This window comes from Microchirus variegatus (assembly GCF_963457635.1).
Source record: "Microchirus variegatus genome assembly, chromosome: 10".
Lineage (NCBI taxonomy): Eukaryota > Metazoa > Chordata > Actinopteri > Pleuronectiformes > Soleidae > Microchirus > Microchirus variegatus.
The window spans coordinates 25,683,114-25,706,500 of record NC_139811.1 but is presented as its reverse complement, the minus strand read 5'-3'; the positions used below and the strand labels follow the sequence as shown (position 1 = coordinate 25,706,500).

The window sequence follows — 23,387 nt, the reverse complement described above, 5'->3', positions numbered from 1 at the left end:
TGTGTGTGTGTGTGTGTGTGTGTGTGTGTGTGTGTGTGCGTTGTGGGTTCTTCACCAGATGTTTCCTCACATAGTCAGAGTACACACACACACACACATTTCCCCCATTAGCTGGCATTTATGAGCAGGTCAACAGTGATGGGTGAACAGTCAACACAATCCAGCCAGAATAAACATACACCTCCATCTCACAGTCAACAGAAGAGTCATCTCCACATCCAATCACATCCAACCACATCCAGCCATGGTCAACACCGTAAACATGAGTCCAAACAAGTCAACACCAACAAACATCTGCCATGTTCTCGCTGAAAAACCCTAGAAATCCACATTTTGAACGTCTTATTTTGAAACAACCTGCAGGAGAAGGTCACATGATTCCTGGAACCAACTGAATATAAACATTTATAGTATAATGACCGGTCCAGTTATATTTAAAGAGTACTTATTATATATAATTTATAAATTTATAAAGTGTTTCTATACTTAAAGGAGATGATATTGTAGAAAGATCATTCTTTACTCACCCTGGAGCCTGGAAAGCGTTTTGGACGTATTCGCGTTGAAGTAAAAAAAAAAAAAATCTTCCAGGACCCACAGATTTTAAAAATCACATCATTAAAAGCCACATTAATGAGCGTCTTCTTCCAAATGTTTGACCTTCTTTTAAAAGCAAATCAATTCAGGGTGTTACTTGATTTGAAGTAAAAACAGAATGGGGTTTTTTCTGTATCTATCTCCTCCTTTCCTTCTTCCTTGTCCCTGGGGAGTACGTTTGTCCCAGGATCTCTGAAGACGGAGACAACTAATTACTAACTGTCCAAATGGTGCCGCCTCCCAGCACTTGTTGTTTGACTGGGTGCAGGAATCCTCGGACATCTCCTCCCTTTGTCATTAACCTGATGCCCCAACACAAACTCAGCTGCTGTGGTTTACTACAACACAGTGCTTTCGTTAAATTGTCTAATTGAATCGTACTGTTCATGTTTTTTTTTTGCTAATGATAATGTTGATATTGTTACATTTGGTCATTAAAAATGGATCAGAAGAGGGAAAATACGCAACAAAGACTCTTAAATCACAACTCTGGAAGCACTGATTGATCTTCTGAAGGTCGTCCACTAAACACAGATACCCATTCAACACACACACATGTCCCTGAGAAATAGTTTATTGTACATAAATGTGTTAGTTTGAATTCAAATATCTACATCAAAATGCAGCAAATTCATATCTAACTCTTCAGTTAGTCACACAGAGAGCTTGAACATTTGACCTCATGAGTTTGCTGCACACAGACAGGCCTGCAGTGGTTTTCTTTTTTGAGTGTGTGTGTGATACCATGGCATCCATCCATTATCTACCGCTTTATCCTCCACAAGAGGGTCACGGGGGTGCTGTGCCTATCTCAGCTGACATTGGGCGATAGGCGGGTCACACCCTGGACAGTTCGCCAGTCCATCACAGGGCCACATATAGGGCCAATTCCAATTCCTATCTTAACCCTCAAGCTCAACCCTTATCTTAACTGGCACTCAAAACCAAGATTTTGTCACTTAGAAATGGGACACCCCTTAAATGCAGATACGTCTTCAGACTGTAGGGGGCAGAATAACGCGAAAGCTGCGTCCAGTCTGTCAACTCCAAAAAAGAAGAAGAACACATTTACGTCACGACTATTTATTTATTATTTTATTTCAGTCAAGTTATTAGTTTGTCAGTTAGTTATAAGATGATACTCATACAAATACCACAACCACGGACATATTCAGCTGACAGTTACCACACACCACGGCTTATTGAAAAGTAAACCATAGCAAACGATCGCGTGTGCGCACCGGCTGACTATTGACAAAAGATCATAAAATAATTTTCATTTTTATATCTCTATTAACAAAGAAAATACTTAATTTGTATCGCACTCGTTTCACTGCTTTCGACACCATCTTTCTTATGTGATAACACGCAATGCATTCTGGGTAGCCCTTGCTCCCAAGGGTGGTCTTGGAAAATCTCAATATTGAGGGCGATACAGCCCTTAAACTTGCCCCTCAACTTAATTTTTCTGAGAATCAGGACAGCACTTGCACTAGAGGGAGCGCACATTTTTGAGATTGAGGGTTAAGATTGAGGGTTAAGCAAGGAATTGGAATTCACCCATAGAGACAAACAACCATTCACTCACACTCAACACAGAGAAAACCCACACACACACAGGCAGAACATGCAAACTCCTTGCAGAAAGGCCCTCGTTCTGAAGTTGTTCCAAACGGGCCTCAAACCCAGGAACCCGGGTCTTCTTGCTGCAAAGGCAAGAGTGCTGACCACTACAGCAACCATGGGGTACTATGCCAACCACAACACATTTTTTTAAATGTGTTGCCTTTGTGGAAACGCCCAAACACGATTGGCAATAAATGTTTTTGTTTGTTCCGCCTGTGGTGAGGAGGAAGTTTTTCTGTGGTTTTACCACCAAAGTTGACTGATTGACATGACACAGTGTGTGAGCCAGACTTACAGCTCTGTGTGCACATAACTTTCCAGGATATGTTATTCCCTAATTCACTAACTTACTGGTGTTTGGAGAAATCAGCAGCGTGACTGCTTTTGTTGAAAACTGAGTTTTTTTGACGGCATCTTCCTGGATGCTACTGAGAGATTAGGTGTTTTTGTTGTCATCTGCTGGTCATAAAAAAGAACTACAACAACGACAATATTTTATTGGTGCATCGGTCCTCCTTTCTCTCCCCCCTTTCTGTCCTCACCTCTGCTCTGTCTCCCATTTTTCCTTTCACCTCGACCGGTCGAGGCAGATGGTTTGAGTCTGGTTCTGTCAGAGATCTCTTCTTCTGTTAAAAGGGAGTTTTTTCTCTCTCCACTGTTGCCTCTAGTGTTTGCTCATTGTGTGACCTGTTGGGTTTTCTCTTCTCCCTAATAATATTATTTGAAAGGTTTTTTTTTCAAACATCCCCCAAAGTTTGAGTAAATATTAATAGTGGTCATAACGCTGATATTTTGTGAGGAACACCCAGAGTGGTTGAATTTGCTTGTGGAAACGGTTAGTTCCCTTTTAACAACTGTCTGGATTTAGGTGGAATATTTTTAAAAACCCTCTTATATAATAATAATAATAATAATAATGCATTATATTTAAGGCACCTTTCAAGACACTCAAGGTCGCCATATGACCATAGTTACAATCTGGATTTATTTTGATTATATGGCTGTAGAATTGTCAAAAAATGTTCAGTGAGTGCTTCGGCCCCTTTTTCCAAGACATCTTCAACTTCCAGTAGCTATCTTGCAGTTCTTCAATATTAATGTGTATTTTGTGCAATAACCGTTTCAAGGAATAAAAGACAAAAAAAGAACACATTTGTATTTTTGAAGTTTATTACAAAAAAGGAACTATACAATGACACAAACAACAATTTCACCTTTTATTTATACGACGGCAGCTTTTTTATGGATTCTCAAAATACTTGACGATTTATGTCCTCGAGATATGCCACCACGTGGTGTTGCAGTTTCTCACTGTGACCACCTGAGGGCAACAGTCAATATTTTATGCACTCAGAACTTCTGCTTCGCTCATTTTCAATTTAGTATTTTTTTATTATATTTTTTGTAAAAAGAAAATCATGCATTTTTATTCCTTTATTTATGTTTTTTTTTTCTAATAAAGCAGTTTGTTACAAGTTCTCTAAATACTACTACGCATTTCCGGTATATCCGCCTGAGCTCGGAAACACTTCTAGAGCTGTTCTTGTGGAACACGGTGGTTGTTAGTGGTACACACATGGGCAGGCAGACGACACGTGTGGATGGTGTCGCGTTAGTCGCTTTTATTTAAACAAATGATTCACGCCATTATGAGCGCTACGTATTGTGCGTAGAAAATCCACAGCATCGCGTTTGATGCTACTTTTGTTTTCCACGCCATCTACGCCGTGTTGAATTATGGGGAAGTCGAAGGTAGGTGACTACGAACATGTTAGCATTAGCTGCTCGCTGTAAATTAAATATATATATATATATATATATATCGTGTGAAATTTGGCATTTATCGTGTTATATACCTGCAATTCGTGTTCGCGATGTGTCACATTTTATAGTGAAGTCTATTTGAAGTCTTATTGTTTTGTGTCGCGTTCGCAGACCAAGAACCAGAAGAAATCCCGAACATCAGCCAACCATTTGGCCGAGCAGACGTATGGAGCCGTCCCCCACTCCTTCGTATTTCACCGCGGTCCAATCGGGAAAAACGTGGCTCAGCTCATCCTGGACGTGAGGCGAGTCATGGCTCCTTTTACTGCAGAGTCTTTGAAGGTGAGTTTTCACGCTTTGTCGCGGTACAGTTGTAGCACGGCTCGACTATTTGTTGTTGCACTGAAAACAACTGGTCTGACCACAACTGGTTTGTGTCGCATATAAAACATCACATCAGTTTCGTGCTTCTGTGTTTGACGTCGGATTTGCGGTTTATCTCTGACATGTGGTCCAGTGAGGGTGATGAAAAGTGCTGGCAGCCATTTTAGTCGGGGGCTGGAGATGTTGCTCAGACTTCTGACAACAATTAGAACCACCATTATTCTTTTTCTTCTGTATGGCTGGGGGACGGCTTGCAACTTGATTTGCACGAGTTGTGACATGAAGGTTAACTTTAGTCATTTGTCTGTTATTGTTCAACAGGTGAGGAAGAAGAATGTGCTGAAAGACTTCGTCTCCATCGCGGGGCCACTGGGTGTGACGCACTTCATGATCTTCAGCAAAACCCAGACCACTGTCAACATGGTGAGATCACATCGTACATGCTAAACCAGGGGTCACCAAGGGCCCTTTTCCACTATGGTCCCGGATCGCCTCGGCATGGCACAACTTGGGTTGCATTTCCACTACAAAAAAGTACCTACTCAACGTGGGCAAAGTCATCACTGCACAGCTGTATAAAACTGTGGTGACTTCGTTTTAGCAGCAGTGTTTGTAATGTCAGTCGCAATCAGCTGTGCTGTTGCTAAATACACCAGTCTCCTATGTTAAATATTAAGATTTGAAACATTTCCCTGGTAATCATTGGAGATTAACCAATGTTTTCAGGATTAAGTTATTTTAAGTGATCTACAGTTTGGCATTGTTCAACTTGAGCTAGTGGAAACGCAACTTAAATGTGTCGGGGTTGGATGTATAAGTTTCAGGTGGGGTCTGCTGTTGCCAGTTTTTCTGCACACACTGACTCTAAGCTTTAAAGCCCAATTTATACTCCTGCGTAAATTGCTTTACGTAGGTTACACAGAGCCCTCTGCATCGGTGGAGAGTCTGTCGGAGAGCCTCTGCGACGACTCCGAGGCACACAATATTTTTTAAGTGTTCATCAAGGGACAAATCAGACGGCAAGAGCTGCGATTGGTCCCAGGGCCAGGCCGAGCTAACACTGCTTTGAGCCGACTACAGTGCGCACCGTGCGTCCACAGAGGCGGAGCAGATCGCCACCGACAACGTCGCCGCCAAACTATAAATGCGTCATATCTTAATGCACATGTTTAGACTCTAAATTGCTGATTTCTCACCTCAAATTATCTTAAAAGAAAAGTGGGAAACGGCCACTGTTTCAACAACAGTCTTTCTCTCTCGGACGCCAAAAGCACATCAATCTTGCGTAGCGGCCCCTACTGATCGGGCGGGAAATTGCAGTGCACCACGATGGAGAAGTATGAAGGCTCGAGGGGTCTCCGTGGTAACGCAGTCGGATAAGGCACTTGCAGTCGGAGAAGTATAATGTGGCCTTAATGTTCAGCCTGTCTATAAAGATGCATATCTTCCGTTTTTTTCAGAGACTTGCTCGACTCCCTAAAGGCCCCACACTTCATTTCCGAGTGCTCAAGGTAAATACTGTGTGAAAACACGGAAGAAAACGCATGGGCACAAATGATGACACACAATTCTTTGACTTTTGAATGATGTTTTTCAAAGTAAACTTACTGATTTGCCCATACTGCACAGTCATTTTTGACGGCAAAGCTCTCTTTTTTTCAGCTTGTATAAGATCTCATAATGTTTGTATTTCAGTACTCTCTCGTCAAAGATGTGGTTTCAACCCTGAAGAAGCACAGGATGCACGAGCAGCAGTTCACCCATCATCCACTGCTCGTCCTCAATAACTTTGGGTGCGATGGCATGCATGTGAAACTCATGGCCACCATGTTCCAAAACCTGTTCCCTTCCATCAACGTGCACAAAGTGAGCTTTGGGAAACTTAATCAGCTTCTTACTAATAAAAACCAATTTCATGAGCCTTGTTGACATGATGAAAGTATAGTCTTCTGAATTCACCTGAAGATTCTTCAAAAGTAAACGCTTTCTGACATTTTTAAAGGCTTAAAGTCTGATCAGGTCTCTTAAGATGGACAAGTCTGAACCCTTGTGATGAATGTTTTTTTTTATACTTTTGTTTGTTTATAGATTAGCCTCAACAACATCAAGAGGTGTGTGCTGGTGAATTACAACCCAGAGTCGGAGGAAATCGAATTCAGACACTAGTAAGTAAAACTGTTAACTGTCAGTGGTGAGATATCATTTTTAGCACCATGTCTTAAAGATAAATGTGTAAAGAATGTCTAAATGGAACAAGTCAAATGGCACAGCTTTAACCCTGTAAGACCCAAATATAGAAAAACCTAAAAAGAAAATTATTTGACTTTTCAGATGTTTTTCGGCCTAAATCCCCCCCTTAGTCAGTCGATGCGCGGGTATCGCCTGCGAACAAAAATTATTAAATACTTAAAGGTCCATTATGTAATAAATCTAAAGCAACTGGCCATAAAATCCTCCTAATATGTCACAGAGACTCAGGAATAATGTTCATATAACAAACTGAACTCACCACCAACAACAGTAAAGAAAAAATATTCGCATTAAAAAAATCTTTTACAGACTGCAAATCACACATTTGGCGCTACCTACGGCCATCTACCAATCATTGCAGTCAGAGTCTCAGCTGCTGAGCAACCATGGGTTGCCAGTTATGTCTGAGCTACGATGGCGGAGAAAACGTAAACGACCTTGGTATTTTGAATTTTTAGTAATGGTTGTTGGCCACATTTTTACATATGGTGCCTTTAATGTTCAGAAAACAAACTGAATTCTACAGTTTTTTTTTCAGCCAAAATGACTTGCAGAACAAAGGAAATTGTCTGTATAGCTGGATAGTGTTTTCATCCATGTGTAATTTTCACAGAAATTGATCTTGTATTGACTGTTTAGGGCTCAGATGATGATAAATCAGGACTTGACTGTTCAGTGATTTAAGTTCAAAGTAAACGCACTGATGAGCCCCTCTACACTATCATCACCATGTTTCTGCAGTTTATTAATCCGATTTCAAACTGACCAAAATGATCTGATTCTGACTGCAGCAGCCTGAAGGTGGTTCCTGTCGGCATGAGCCGTGGAGTGAAGAAGCTGATGCAGGAGCGATTCCCCAACATGAGCAAGCTTGAGGACATCAGCGAGCTGCTGATGAAGTAAGTTTGAGCTGCAACTTTGTCTGCGGCTGCATGCGTGTCCATTATGGTGTCGCGTTTCTTACAGATGTGTGTTTTGTTTGTCTGCTTCTCAGGGGCGCAAACCTGTCAGAGAGCGAAGCGGAACAAGATGGTGAGCACAATATCACCGAGCTGCCGCAGGTTTACTCCGGGAGAGGCAACATGGCGTCGCAGCAGAGCGCTGTCCGTTTGACTGAGGTCTGCAGAAGCATTTAAGTTATTCTTAGAAGTTGGATATTGATTGTTTTCTGAGGTGGAATCTAAATTCAGGTCTTTGTTCTCAGATTGGTCCTCGCATGACTCTGCAGCTGATGAAGATCCAAGAGGGCATGGGAGAAGGAGACGTCCTTTATCATTCTTTAAGTGAGTCGCTCAGTGAATTTTTCTTCTGCTTTTTCTTCAGGTGTGTATGATGACAAAATGAAGTATGAAATTCTTTATGATTTCTACTCTAAAAGTAAACGCTTACTGATACATCTAGGGATTATTTGGTTTCCTCTGCTCCTGGCGCAAACTTTTCTTAATTCAGAACTTTTCTGTTGTGGTTCTGCAGTTTCCAAGACTGAGGAGGAAATACAGGAGATCCTGAACAGGAAAGAGGCTCAGATGAAGGAGAAGGAGGTTCGGAAAAAGAGGCAGGCACAAAATGTCGCTCAGAAGAAAGAGAAACGAGACGAGAACAAGTAAGCTGAAGATCTGCTAACCACACAAGAGACTACCGTTTGTCTGTCTGTCCCTCTCATTCTTACAAACGCCATATCACAAGAATGTCTTCAAGGAGTACAGAATTTGATGTCAATTAAGATTTCGATGGTCAAACCTCAAGATGGCTGTTGGGAACTTACACATTCAGTGAACAGATTTACTAAAAAGGTCCAGTAAGAATTTGTGACATTTAGTGGAGTGGTCAAAGTGTAGGATTCCTCCCTTTTCCAAGTGCATCAATGAATTGGGGCACCCCCCCCATATCAAGTTTCAATTAATTCAAAATGATCCATAATTGTCAGTTTTCGATTTTTTTTATGAGCTATTTTAATAATTGTTACTTGGGAACGTTCATATCACACAAAACGCTTTCAAAAGAAGCGCCAACGGCTAAAAAAAAATTATTATTTTACATAGAACTGCTAGATAAGGGTCCAATTTAATGTGATATTTGCCAGAAGCTGCACGATTGTCGGAGAAATATGAATCACAGTTTTTGCATAGAATTGAGATCAAGATTCTCTGGCAGGATTTTTTTCACAAATTGAAATGTTGATTGCACTCATGACAGAAAGAAGAGTCTGGAGGGCATAAAGAAGAAAGAGGCTGAAGAGGACAGTGAGGTGGAGGATCCTGGGATGCAGGAGGCTCAAGCAGCTGCTGTTGAATCTGATGACGAGGCGGAATATTACAGACAGGCTGTCGGAGAGGAGCCAGATGAAGGTGAATAAAACAAAGTGTTTCATAAAATATGTGTCTTTATTTTGAACAAGTTACTAAAAAAAGTATCTTTTTTGCAGACATGTTCCCTGCTGCCAAGAAGAGGCGGAGCTCAGAGAAGCCACAAGGATTTGTGAAGAAGAGGAAAATGTCCAGAGATGGAGATGCCAGATCTCCAAAGAGAAATGGTCCAGGAGGACGATTTGGAGACAAACCAGGAAAAGGACGGAAGACCTCAGGGGACAGGGAGAAACCATTTGGAAGTAAAATGAAGCCTGGAGGAAAGCCATTCGGGGCTAGAAGACACGGTGATCGAGAAAATTCGTTTGGTGGGAAGAAGAAATTTGAGGGCAAAAAAACATTTGGTGGGAAGAAGAAATTTGAGGGCAAAAAAACATTTGGTGGGAATACAAACAAGGACGGACACTTCAGGCCTCAGAAGGGCAAGCAGGGCTTCAAGAAGAAAGGTTTCAAACAGAGGAAGGGAAAAGTTTGAATCTGCGCTTCTGTCTGGACTCGCCACCAGGTGGCAGCAAACATTCACTTCACCATCAATGCCATGAAGGCAACGCTTGATGGTTGTGTGTGTAAGACTCTTGTTAGCTGAAAATCAGCAGAGGAACCAATATGGAAAATAAAGAGCTACATTTTTCACAAGGTGTGAGTTAATACTGAAATTGTACTCGTTTTAATAAATTTTTAAAAATCACAGTGAATGAGAAATCAGAAAAAATGTTTGACTTGCTGAAAAAAAGTTGTTTTTTTGTAAAATATATATGTATAAATATCTTGGAGGAGGGTTATATCGTCTACAGTAATATGAATGACAAATTTTTATAATATATGTATTAAAATAAAATAGCTTGATGGGAATAAGTAACTTGTAATAGTTGATGCCAAGTAGGGCAAGGTTAAAAACTATCTATTCATACATTCTTTACACCGATCATCTACCACCACCAAGAGCTCAAGAACTGCAGACAGGAAGTTGCAAACAGAAGGACGAACTTAGATAAAACCACTGTGATAAACATTACATTTGGGGTTTGGACAAGACATTTGAGAATGTCACGGTTTGAGAAACACCAAAGAATTACTTTGATGAATCGAGAAAATAATCTACAGATTAATTGGTTATCAAAATAATTGTTAGTTGCAGCTCTGTATTTTTAGAATTGTACAGCACTTGGGTCAACTGCTGTTTATTAAATGTGCTTTAAAAATACATTTGATTGGATTATAAGTTTCAAATCATACACCTCAAACTGACAATGTGTACATAACAAAAAAGTTTAATTTTATTAAAAACAGGGAGCAACACTGAAAAAATATGATTTTCTAAAAGCCAGGTTAAATACGTTGTAAAAACATACGCCCCCCTGGCATCGCACCACACCCCCCCAGGGGGGGCCCACCCCACTGTTTGAGAAGGACTGTATTAGTGTATGAAGCAGTGTAGTAGACTCATGCTTTGATGATCTGTGACAGTGTTAGTGCTGCGGTGATGATAAAGCGGCTGTTGCAACACTTTTGTGGATGACATGTTTAACACATGAATGCACTCTTCAAATGAATCATGCTCTTCTACCATCATTTAAATGCCCTGTGGTTCACGGATGCACATGTGCAAACGGCACAGTTCTGCTTCTTTTGTCTTGCGACACTTTTTGCAAAGGGAGAAGAGGAACTGTTTTTTATTGACCGACGTCTCCATGTTTCACTCAAATGTCGTACAGACAGAAGAAGTTTTTGGGGGGTTTTGTAAGATATTTGACCACAGGATTTAACATTTAGATTCTTATATCATGCCTCAGTTCATGACATAAATCTGCTCATTGGTAAGTAAGAGTTAAACATTTTTAATTTGTGCTTTTCTCTTTTTTTTCGACACACACCGATCTGCCATTACATTATAACTGCATTTCTTTTTTTTACTGATGAGATTGTACATTTATTTTGTTTGTGCACTCATGTACAAATGTATGAATATGCTACAGGTACAAGGAAAGCTGAGAAATCACCACTACAAACACCCTGAAGTTGAAAATGTTGATAGAAAAAAAAGTCTTTATTTCACATCTTTACCTGACAAAAATGTATTTAGTGTTGTTTATGTATCAGACCTTGAGCTGGTCCTCTTCCACAGAGTCTGCCATGTTTGTACAGGAGCCCAGAATGGACAAACACTGGATCTATAGGATCAGCTTTACGTGTTTATGCTGCGTTTACTTAAAGGCACCATATGTAAGAGTGTGGCCAAAAACGGTTACTACAATCAAATTCAAAATACCAAGGTCTTTTAGGTTTCGTTTCATTTCCATTGTAGCTCAGACGTAACTGGAAACCCGTGGTTGCTCGGCAGCTGAGACTCTACTGACTGCCAGTGGTGGAATGTAACTAAGTTCAAATACTTCTTTACAAATACAAAGTAATACTTTTGTTCACATATCTGTACTTTACTTAACTACAATAAATAGTGCCTACTTTTTACTTTTACTTTGTTACATTTTGCAGCAATTATCGATACTTTCTACTCCGCTACAGTTCTACAATTCGTTTCATTATATTTTCTGATAAGTTCTGGACCCCAGACCCGTTTTTTTTTTTTGCTTTTTTAAACACTTTTATTGAATTTCAAGCAACAACAACATCAGGATACACCACATCTCCACATCACTTAAAAAACAACAAGTGATTCTGGTGGATGTTTGTCCCAACACGTAAAACACAGAGAGACGGACAGTCATTTTGTGATCCATGTAAGCGATATGCACAAAGTTGTTGAATATTTTGGTTGTACGCCCACTGCCATTGTGGCGAATACTGCTACGAATAACACGTTGAGTATAAACCAGGGGTTCTCAAAGTTTTGATACCCGAGGGCCAATTTAGGAACCCAACATTGGACTGAGGGCCGCCAAAGGAAAAAAAAAGGAAAAAAACCCAGAAAGAAATCCCATTTGTAATCATTTTAATGACCAGATTGCAGTTCTACAGTTTGGCGTTAAGTAATATAATAGTTAATATAATGTCATTTAAGCGTTAATATAATAACGCTTTATACTTTACTGGGTAATTACTCAGTATTTTGGCCATTGTTCTTACCTTCTAATTACAGGTTAATACCAAGTAACACATTTCTGTTACCATATATTTACTGGGTAAATAGCTAGTAATTGGGGGCTGTAGCTACCTGCTTATTACCAGCTTATAACCCAATAATACACTAAAATTCACCATATAGAAACCAGGTAAATACCCAGTATTTTTGTTTACACTTATTGGTTTGTATCCAGTAATGTCCAATAAACATTTAACAAGCAAAGTAGCTCCTGGATTAAAACTATCGACTTTAATTCATTCCGCCAGAAATGTTTCTGCGGGCCGCCATTGGCCCCTGGGCCGCACTTTGAGAAACAATGGTATAAACAAAACATAAACATGATTTTTTTTTTTAAATGTACTGTACTGTTGTTGTTGGTGAGTTCAGCTTGTTATATGAACATTATTCCTGAGTCTCTGTGACATATTAGGAGGATTTTATGGCCAGTTGCTTTAGATTTATTACATGATGCACCTAAATTTTCCCGAGTTGAGGGTGCATTTCTTCAACGGGAACACCTAAAACACAGACCTGGAATTCTAAAATGGCTGCCACAGCTACTTTTCTTGTTAATGGTCCATACACATAACTATTTTTAAGCTTAGCTTGTTAGAAAAAAACGTTTACATTGTTGTTAGCCCTGAGGGGATTCAACATGACCTAAAATGATATCGGGACAAAAGTGAAGCACTACTGAATTCTATAATTTGTCGTCGCCAAACACTCTTCTGCTGTCGACCGTGTAAAGCAAATGTCTCAAACTCGTGTGGCCCTGCGGGCCATGAGTTTCAGACCTTGAGGCCTTCTAGCATTTTGTTTGACTGGTATTGCAAACGACAGCTAGAGTGAAGTCGTCTGTGTTAGGTTTATGAACACAGCATAAAGTTCCAGTCTCTGACTTCCAATGTTTAAAGAGGACCTAGACCGGGAGTTCCAATTAACTCGTTTAAGAAGCCCTGAAGGTTCTAAACAAACATTTCAGCCATTGCTGAGAACGCTGTGTTTTATTGTAATCTCGGGCTCAGCGAGATCTCTGAAAAAACCCAGTCCGGTTACGTAAACAGCGGTTCTCCTGAACAGCGGATCGTCCTGCTCCGGGCACTAGTCCGGGCACATCCGGTTGCGTACATTGAACCGCAGAAGAAGAATAACGTCCGTTGTGGAGGTGTTTCACAAGCGACAGTGTCTTCTGACTCTGGGTCTGACTCCGGGTCAAAGTCATAAAAGGGACTGCGGCGGGGAGTCGTGAAGAAGCTATTTTTAAACATTGTTAAAACAATGTTTTGATAATGAGGAGCAGTGCATCCACCGTTCCAGAGGGGGGAGCTGCGCTTCTGAGAGCGGGTTTACTTCCCGGTACTGGCCAATCACAAGACTCTGTCTTCTGGGTGAGGGAGTTGAGTCTCAAATCTCGCGGCTGGGAAACACAGTCAGAAAAGAGGATTTCAATCGGCTCGTTTACAGCAACTAGGAGGTTTTTGACCATAAAAACAAGTTAATGTATGTAAGTAGACCTCCATAACTAACATATATGTGCAACAGGACCACTCTATGTGAGATTTAAAACCTTCTTGTGCTTCTTTGTGGCGCTTTGGTTCAAATCCTGCTGTTAATGTTCTCTTCTAATTACAGATACTGCTGGATAAAAACTTGCACGAGAGCAACCAAGATGGTGAACAATTTCTCAGAGTGTGAGAGGTTTCAGATTGCGCTGTTGCCCTCGGTGTACGGGATCGAGTTCATCGTGGCCCTGGCAGGAAACCTGTTTGCCCTGTGGCTCCTGGTGGTCAGGGAGAGGCGGAACTGGCACACCGGCGTCGTCCTGTCATGTAACCTGGCTGTCAGTGACCTGCTCTACGTCCTCACGCTGCCTCTGCTCATCGCCTACTATTCACTGGGGAAAAACTGGATGTTTGGTGGCGCCGCCTGCAAAATCGAGAGGTTCCTTTTCACATGCAACCTCTACGTGAGCATCTTCCTCATCACGGCAATAAGTGTGAACCGATGTGTGGCCCTCCTGTGGCCCTTCTTTGCCCGTTCCCACGTGAAGCCGGCCCACGCCAAAGCCGTCAGTGTCATCATCTGGATTGTCGTCGGTTGCATTTCCTGCCCTGTGTTGAAGTTTGCCTCCGTTTGCCAGAATGTCCGCACGAAGAAGAACCTGTGCGTTTCCTTTTGCGACCAGAATCCCGGAGATGAAGTCGCTCACTTCAAGTACAAAATGTTTCTGGCCGTGTTTGGTTGCCTCGTTCCCTTCGTGGTTACCTTCATTTCTTATTGCGTGGTGATCTGCGTGGTGTGCAAAAGTGTCGGCCTAACCAGGCTGGAGAAACGCAAGGTGGCGCTGTTGGTGCTGTCAGTGATTGCGCTCTATGCCGTTTCCTTCGTGCCCTACCATGTGTTTCAGACGTATCACTTGTATCTGAGGATCCGTGATCCGTCCATGCCCGTCTGCTGGGTTTATAACATGTACCAAGTGTCAAAGGGCCTGGCCACACTCAACATGTGCATCCACCCAGTCCTTTACATGGCCTTGTTTGACAGTATTAGAGTCGCTTGTTGTTGTAGTAAAACCTCGGAGGACAACATAGTGATGAGAAAGTAAAGCTGCACATCCTTTTTCAATAAAATGACACTTCATGTAAAATACTTTGATGATCATCATTTCTGTCTGACTCAAAATGTGTTTTAACTTATTAAGTTAGAGAAAAAAGAAAAAAAAATGTGAATTTGAAAAAAACAAAAACAGGCATATTACGATTGTTTTTCTTCATGTTTGTCAAGATTTCGGTAAAAGCTGCCAGTGAAAGACTATCAAAGACTTTTAATGTATATTTTACAATAGGAAATTGTAGATTTTTCTCAGTTTTTACAGTAAAATTTTGTGAGACGTGCCACAGTGACAGTGGGGAAGGGCAGGGTCAAGAAGCTCGGGTAAGTTTTTTTTTGGGATATGTATAATTTTTCTGCTGGAAATTCACACTTTTCTAGTGAGGAAGAAGTACTTTACAATATTTAATCAGCAGAAAAAACTGCCAAGATGCACACGATATAATAAATTAATAGACCCCCAAGAAATTTATTGTAGTTTAAAGGTGCCATATGTAAGAATGTGGCCAAAAACGGTTATTACATTCAAATTCAAAATACCAAGGTCTTTTAGGTTTCGTTTTCTGACGTAACTGGCAACCCGTGGTTGCTCGGCAGCTTGGACTCTACTGACTGCAATGATTGGTAGACGGCAGTAGGTGGCGCCACATGCCAAAACACAAACATGATTTACAGTCTGCAAAATATTTTTTTTAATGCAAATATTTTGTCTGTACTGTTGTTGTTGGTGAGTTCAGTTTGTTATATGAACATTATTCCTGAGTCTCTGTGACATATTAGGAGGATTTTATGGCCAGTTGCTTTAGCTTTATTACATACTGCACCTTTAATGTTTCTTTCTACTCAGTATACTGTATGTCATTTATTTTGTATGCTGTTTTCACTGCGCCTTGTTTGTACATTTAAATAAAAAAAGGGTCACAAAACAGGATCAATTTGAAAAAAAGGAAAAGAAAAAGAAAATGCCCACAAAAACACACTTTAAAAGTACTTTGAGGTTTGACAGCATGAATAATATATTTTCCATACACATCAATATGTATTATTATAAACGTGTTTGTGCAGTGAGGGGTAGCAGTTCAAACTCTCTGAATTCTATTTTAAACTGAATTTCACAAAAAGAAAATCACAAAATTTGAGCTTTTATCGTGAAGTGCGTAGACCGGAAAGCGTGTGGTGGCGCGTCGGCTGACGCTGGTCCGCTCTTTCCGGTCGTGGAGCTACGCTAGCCGAGAGGATGCCGTCGATCGAATACGACGAGTGCGTTTTATAAAGACACCAAACAATATAAAGTCACATTTGCTGTGTTATTTTATCGGTCTTTTGTTTCTCACTGTGCCTTTTTGTCCCACAGCTCGAAGCCCAGCTGGGCAGACCAAGTCGAGGAGGAGGGAGACGAAGGTAAAAAAAAGAGAAGCCAGTTAGCTTCTTTAGCAAACGCGAGCACCTCCGTCAGTTAGTTGTCTGGCAGGCCGGAAAGGCGGCTTCCACCTCCACGTGTTTACCGGGCGTCCCACCGGAGCTAAATACACCTAACATCATGAAATTTTAATTTGGAATAATTCAAATTCAGTAAAGTGACTGAAATTTATTAGCGATTTATTGATAAAAAGCCATCATGTGGACCGTGACGCAAGCTGTCAGTCTGCTAAGAGCTAGTTAGCCTGGTGCTAACAGGGTATATCATTAGAGGCTGTAACCCCCCAGAATCAGGTTTAAACTTAGCCAACTGTATTTGTATTTTTCCAAATACAAATAAACAACACATATATAAACAAGAGTATTATTTTTCGTAGAAGATATGAAAATATAAAACGTACACATTATTGGGAATATGAGAACAATGTGTGCAGTGCATGCATAATTGTTGATTTGAGAGACAGCTCCGGGAGGAGAAACTGCCTGGATTGATTTTGTAATAACGTCACATATGGCAAAGTTGTTATTGTAACGTATTTACATTCAACGTTTTTAATAAATGTGACGTCTAGCAAATTAACTCCGCACATGCACGTTAGAAACTGATTCATTTTCTACTGTTGGTTACATCAGACCAAATAAACAAAAGCACTTCATTTTGTCTGTGTAACATTTGACTGTAATGGCTTGTCTTCCTGCAGGGACACTACCTTCCCCCAAAGAAACGATCAAAGGAAACATCAAAACCATCACAGATTATAAACTAGACGAAGATGATGGAAAAAAGTACAGGGTAACGTGACTTTATTTTTATTATGTCACTTGTGTTGACGTTGATCATTACTTCACCCCATGGAGTGGGATTGAAGTATTGTTTTTGGTGGCTCTGTGTGTTTTTCTGTGCTTACGCACATGGGGAGAAGTCTGCCGTCTCTGATTGCCTTGTATACATGTCAACATCATGCATTACGACGTTTTGGTGTTTTTTTGCATAAATTAATTGGTCATTACCCTCAAACATGTCATGTGGTGCGACTGTCAATCATCTCAAAAATGTATTAATTGAATCAACATATTTAACCTTTTTTCACAAGTTCTTAGTAATATGATGTATCTAGAAACAAATTATTTGGATTTCTGTTGAATTGTAATACATACTGATATAATCCTCATTCCGATAAAGTCACGTTCACTGTTTTGCATGTAGTTTGCATTCTTATTTTTCCTCTGAAATGCATAAAAATTATGCAAATGTAAACAAAATGCCACTAACTTCAGCTTACCCCATCAGTGATTAAGTTTCTGCCACAGAAAGAAGGCATCACTTTTTTATTTTGCTACAGTTATTGCAATTTATTTCTCTTACAAATCAATAGAATAAGAGACAATCATATGCATGGAATATAATAGACAAGCAGACAAACAGATTTTATTCATCTGAATTTTAAAGACATTTTATTTAATTTCATATTTCATTCACAGCACATTAATTTTCATTAAAATGCTTTCGAAAATGGTACATTCATGTATATTTATGTAAACATTTCACAAATCGGTAAGGAACAAGATGAATTCAGACACATCAAACTGTTCATACTAGAACTTTTCAGCAGGAAACTGCAGTCATCAGAGCACATATTGATGTCATCAACGTACTATCTGTTATAGAAGTTTGTATCCACATGAGGTTACAAAACACTTTAGAAGTTATGCCAGATAGGGCAGAAAATAAATTTGAATAGATTTAGATACATTTTAAACAAATATCCAAAACTGGATGCATGCTACACATAGAGGACAGGAAGTAAATATATATGGCATATTTTAGTTTTGTAGAATATATTTTCAATAAGAAAAAATGCAGTTGGACAGTATATGTAGGCATCACGTCATTTGAAGTTGTATTTTTAAGGAATTAACATTGTTAAATCATTTGTTTTGCTTGTGCGAGGTAAAACATTTGCCTTTTTTTGTCTTACAGATTGTTCGGACTTTCAAGATCGAGACGAGAAAGGCCTCAAAAGCTGTGGCCAGGAGAAAGGTCTGTCTTAAATTCACCGTAGCTGTAGCTGCAGTTACGTTTAAATGATCAAACTCTAGTTAACGTTGATCTTTGTGTTCTCCCATTTCAGAACTGGAAGAAATTTGGAAACTCTGAGTTTGATCCACCAGGTCCTAATGTTGCCACCACCACAGTCAGTGACGACGTCAACATGACTATCATTTCCAGCAAAGAGGTGAAAGATCCGTTCTGAGCCCGTCCCCGTAACACACTAAATACACACACACACACGTGTGAATTCTGTTATCTGTGACTGACGACGGCATCGATATCCCTTGCAGGACCTGAACGCTCAAGACCAGGATGAGGATCCAATGAACAAACTGAAGGGGCAGAAGATTGTGTCGTGTCGTATTTGTAAAGGTGACCACTGGACCACCCGCTGTCCGTACAAGGACACGCTGGGCCCCATGCAGAAGGAGCTGGCCGAACAACTGGGGCTTTCCACTGGAGACAAGGACAAGCCTGCGGGATCTGGTAACATCAGCTCACCATTCACTTTAGGGTCTGACCAGTTATCAGCCTGGCTCATTATTAGAGGGCCAATATAAGGCATTTTTGTGTGTTATTTAACAATGATTAACATTTCAAATGGCTCTACTGCTTTTTCGTCCTTACTTTGTTTGCTCTCAAGACTCTGCTTCCCCTGACAACAACGTTAATTCTCTTACCAATTAGAGCCCGAGCCACAAATGGCAGGGGCCTGAAAATTTTCATGGACATCATGTCTGGCGAAAATGCAATATCGGCATAGTTCCCGGATCTTTGTTGCTCAAGGGCTCAATAACACCCCCTAAGGTGGCAACGGGCAAATTTGAGTTACACCGAAGTTATAAACCAAGACGAACAAACCAAGACGAACAAAACAGTTGACTGTAACCATTTTTTCAGGAAGTAGGTCATTTAGAATTTTGGTGTTTTGCCTACAATGGCAACGAGCAAACATGTTCAAGCACATTTATTGCACTGACATTATGGCTGGGCGATATGGCCTAAAAATAAAATCCGTGTTATTTATAAAAAAATTGATTTGCGATTTAAATCTGATTTTTTTTTTTAATTATTAAAGACAAAATAATTATTCATATGATGTACTATGTGTAAATGCATTATGTTTTACACACATACATAGTGTTTCAGTGTCGGTTAATTAAAATATTTAAATACGTCCTCCATGACCGTAGCACAGATTCCGTGTCTGTGTCACAGTCTCTGGACTAAAATACAGTGTTAAATATTGAGATTTTAGTCGTTCCCTGGTAATTGTCAGAGATTAACCCACATTTTTGAGGCCGTTTTTTATTTTTAAATGATCTACAGTTCGGCACTGTTCAGCTTGATCGTTGTGTCGGAGGTCTCCAGAGCATAGACTCAGTCTGATATACAGTCGCATGCAGCGATAGCATAAAACTCGAATTAATCGATAAAATCGATATATTGCCCAGGCTTAATCAACATAAAAAAACGTGCCAATTTCTTAGGACTGAAGACTGTTGAGTGAGGGGGTCGGTGATGTCAGGGAACTGCTGCAACGACCGACTTGCGTGGGGGACACTTGTGTGGGGCCCATCATGACTGCGAGCAGTCCAAGTTAGAATCAGTTACTGATTATCCATGTAAATAACGACAAATTAAGGTCGTTTTGTTATTTATTGCACTTTCTATGTTAATAATACGATAAGCATTAGTAATTTAAACAAAAGGTTTTGTGTTTGTAAAATTCAAAATGTTCCCTCTAAATACACGGAATATTGATTATTCTCTCTTTTCTCATAACCAGAACCTGAACCAGCGCAGCCTGCACAGAGCAAGACTGGGAAATACGTTCCTCCGAGCCTGCGGGACGGTAGCACTAGAAGGGGAGAGTCTATGCAGCCGAACCGCAGAGGTGAGTGTGAGTGTTTCACCTGCCTTTTTATTATCTACTCTACTTAATGACTCAGCAAGTTTACACCTGGAGGGCCAGTCTGTGAACATCAGTTTTCAGTCAGTCAGCGCTGTTCCACTAAATAACCCATATTTCAAGTTCAAGAATTCCATTCAACCGCCAGAAAATGTTGAAAGATTTATGTTGCTTTCAATTATTTCAAACAGAAAACACACATGCACACACACACACTAAAGACAAACACAAGAGACAAACAAAGAGACGCAGCTAAAAGCTCATACACCATTTTTATGTTCACAAAATATAGTTAAAACACCGATGGATTAAACCAGCAGGAGCGGAAAAATGTTACAGCGCACTCATTGAAAAGTGGCACCAGAGCGCCAGCATGATTATGTAAAAAAAAAACGTGTCGACTGGACAGCGGAGAATCCACAGATTCCAGCGGTAGCATTTTTATCACTCTAAGACCAAGATTCCCGGATCCAGCCCCAAAATAAGAGCAAAAAACAACAACTGACTTTTAAGAAATACAAGCAGAAATGTTGTATTACCTTTGCTGTTTATCAAAACAAGTTATTTCCACTGGAACAAAACCACTTCTAATGAAGAACTACACTTCCCAGCATGCTTTGGGAACAAATCCCGGTCTGATTGATCATTACAGAGCGACATTAGATCGTTCTGATTAGAGAGAGGCGAATGTCCGCACAAATGTGTCATATGAATTTCTGTCCTTTTGACTCACTAATGAATAGTGATTCACATGCATTTGAAGCCAGAGCTATAGCGCTGCGTAACTGAAGACGGTGCAGAGTCACAGAGTTAATACGCACCGCACAGGGAGCATCGATTTACAGCGAGGTATCATAATTTTTTCTCTTTAGACCAATAGTGACATGTAAATAAAATTAAATAGTTTTTAATAATTCAATGATTTTAATAATGGAGCCAAACTGTTCCAAAAGAGAGAACGCCTAGACATCTCTTTACTAAAACCTCTGTCATTTCACTCTGCTTAACTTAGGCAGCAGCATCAGACTTTGCACAGCTCATGTTGTTACATGACCTCCATGTGTTTACAGCTCCTCCTGCATATTTTAAAGGTGATATTTGCTTTAAAATGCAATATTTTTTTAGGCGAGAGAAAAAAATCCTTCAGTTATGCTGTGTTCCATGTACATTTACTCTGACACAGTGGCATCTACAGTGAAACTTACACCTCTGGTGGAATCTCACAAGTGTTACCTTTATGTTGATACCAAGATAATTCACATAGAGCTTGTAACTGCAGAGATTTACTCTATTTAGTTTGGGCATGTCATTTTCGAGCAGGGAAGAAGAGGTTAAAGGTACGCCGTAGTAACAGGAGATATAATCAATGTTTTTATTTTTAAAATCGTCCGGAACAAAAAACTTGAATGAATCGATAAAATCGATATATCGTTCAGGCCTAGTAGGTACATCATCAGTGCACAGTTGCACTAACAGACAAACTAGCGACTTGTAAAGCAGTTGTTTTCAGTGTAATTGAATCGTTAGAATCAGTTAATTCTCTTCCTGTGACGGCACTCAATCAGTGGCCGGCAGTATGGCAACGTCACACATAGTATCGCCTCATCCCGCTTGGAACCTCGCAAGAGCAGGTACTAAAAAATTATTTGTACTTCGTTACATTCCACCACTGGCAGTCAGTAGAGTCTCAGTTGCCGAGCAACCACGGGTTGCCAGTTACGTCTGAGCTACAATGGAAATGAAACGAAACCTAAAAGACCTCGGTATTTTGAATTTGATTGTAGTAACAGTTTTTGGCCACATTCTTACATATGGCGCCTTTAAAATATAGTATACAAGGCCCCTCACTCTCACTTCAACAACAACGACAATATAGAACATTTCAGTCTACATTTCAATCGATGTATTAAACGTAAAACATGTTGTTTAAGTCAATGAAAGTGACTGATAGTTCACGACAGGCTGTCCAAGTCCTTTTAAAACCAGCTGAGTCGCCACCTTGTGGCTATTGAATATATTTTCACTGCCAGAAATGGTCTGTTTTTTGTACACGGTACAAGCAAGCGTTTGTGTCTCCTGACAGCCGACGACAACGCCACCATCCGTGTGACCAACCTGTCGGAGGACACCCGCGAGACGGACCTGCAGGAGCTGTTCAGACCGTTTGGCTCCATCTCCAGGATCTATCTGGCCAAGGATAAGAACACTGGACAGTCCAAGGTCAGAGCTCACCAAGACCATCACGTTTCACATTTAATGTTTCAAATTATGTGTTAGAAATTGAAAAACAGGGATCATTTAAAACAGTACAGCATCATTTTTTCTGCTCGATGAACTTTTTTGGGTTTGTCCTACACTTGACATAAAACCAAACGTGGTCCAACTTGTCTTCTGCTGTCTTCAGGGCTTTGCATTCATCAGTTTCCATCGTCGCGAGGACGCGTCCAGAGCCATCCAGGGAGTGTCAGGATTTGGTTACGATCATCTTATTCTCAATGTTGAATGGGCCAAGTAAGTTTAATTTATTTTTTCACTTGTTACATCATTGCAGAAGTTAATTTGTTTATTTTTTTTACTCATGTTTTTCCTCATGTTTTCAGACCGTCAAACAACTGAAGAAATTCCAAGATGGCGCCACATTTGTCAGCGGTGGTTATCTAAACAAAATAAAGCAAATTGTTATCACACAGCTCTTGTTGAGGTGTTATCCTTTACATTTACAGACACATGTTATTCATGCATAAATGTTCAGTGTGTCCCATTTATGAGAGTTTAAAGTCATTAGTCCAAGCTTTAATATTCTACTCTTAAGTATGCTTGTATCAGTGTATAATTGCTTAAATTAAATTTGTTTGCTTTTCTTCTTCTTTTATACATACTTTAGGGACACTGCAAAACCAGCCCAACTAGAAACAAGCTAACTTTTAAATGTATTTAAATGTTCTTGTGTTAAGAAAACTACTCCATAGCAATGATGCTTGGCCAGAATACTGAGAGAATACAGAGCATCTGCTTTGTGCCCATGAAGAATTTGCCAAACAGCTTATTCTGCTATTACTGATGGAAAAACAAGGCTCATCATCCTTGGAGGGGAATCTTAATGCAGAGATATCAAGATGAGATTCTGCAACCAGTGTTAATCCAATATCTCCAGTCTATCTTCAAAGATGAGGGAGCGAGGTTTATCAGACACCATGGCTCCAGACCTATTGAGTGTAGAGGGTGGACTGACTTGCCTGCAATCCAGACCTCAACCGCACTGGACACTTGTGGGATCAGCTTGGACGTGCTGTTCGTGCCAGGGTGACGGACACTGGTTAAAGG

General features: G+C 40.3%; 3 protein-coding genes across 5 annotated transcripts; all 3 read left to right on the top strand.

Annotated features, from left to right (window-relative positions):
* The first annotated feature begins 3,799 nt into the window (after nt 1-3,799).
* On the top strand, nt 3,800-9,621 carry ppan (peter pan homolog). The gene is made up of 12 exons (XM_083895966.1): nt 3,800-3,975; nt 4,159-4,329; nt 4,693-4,794; nt 5,832-5,882; nt 6,067-6,237; nt 6,460-6,536; nt 7,413-7,520; nt 7,616-7,739; nt 7,826-7,904; nt 8,095-8,224; nt 8,818-8,969; nt 9,047-9,621. Exons 1-12 carry the CDS (start codon nt 3,961-3,963, stop codon nt 9,460-9,462), a joined length of 1,596 nt encoding a protein of 531 aa, XP_083752092.1. The 5' UTR covers nt 3,800-3,960; the 3' UTR covers nt 9,463-9,621.
* Nucleotides 9,622-13,738: 4,117 nt separating this feature from the next.
* p2ry11 (purinergic receptor P2Y11) lies at nt 13,739-14,674 on the top strand (the record flags this gene model as incomplete). Its single annotated transcript, XM_083895967.1, has 1 exon — nt 13,739-14,674. The coding sequence occupies one exon, from the start codon at nt 13,739-13,741 to the stop codon at nt 14,672-14,674; it is 936 nt and encodes a 311-aa protein (XP_083752093.1).
* Nucleotides 14,675-15,857: 1,183 nt separating this feature from the next.
* On the top strand, nt 15,858-22,750 carry eif3g (eukaryotic translation initiation factor 3, subunit G; the record flags this gene model as incomplete). 3 transcript variants are annotated; one of them, XM_083896821.1, is made up of 10 exons in its annotated part: nt 15,858-15,939; nt 16,034-16,080; nt 16,800-16,891; nt 18,080-18,139; nt 18,231-18,335; nt 18,442-18,637; nt 19,941-20,048; nt 22,147-22,283; nt 22,468-22,574; nt 22,664-22,750. In XM_083896821.1, exons 1-10 carry the CDS (start codon nt 15,917-15,919, stop codon nt 22,677-22,679), a joined length of 891 nt encoding a protein of 296 aa, XP_083752947.1. In that variant the 5' UTR covers nt 15,858-15,916. The 3 variants fall into 3 exon arrangements, with proteins under 3 accessions (XP_083752947.1, XP_083752946.1, XP_083752948.1); XM_083896820.1 differs by having other exon boundaries at nt 19,941-20,054; XM_083896822.1 differs by lacking the exon at nt 22,664-22,750 and having other exon boundaries at nt 22,468-22,578.
* Between the last annotated feature and the right edge of the window lie 637 nt (nt 22,751-23,387).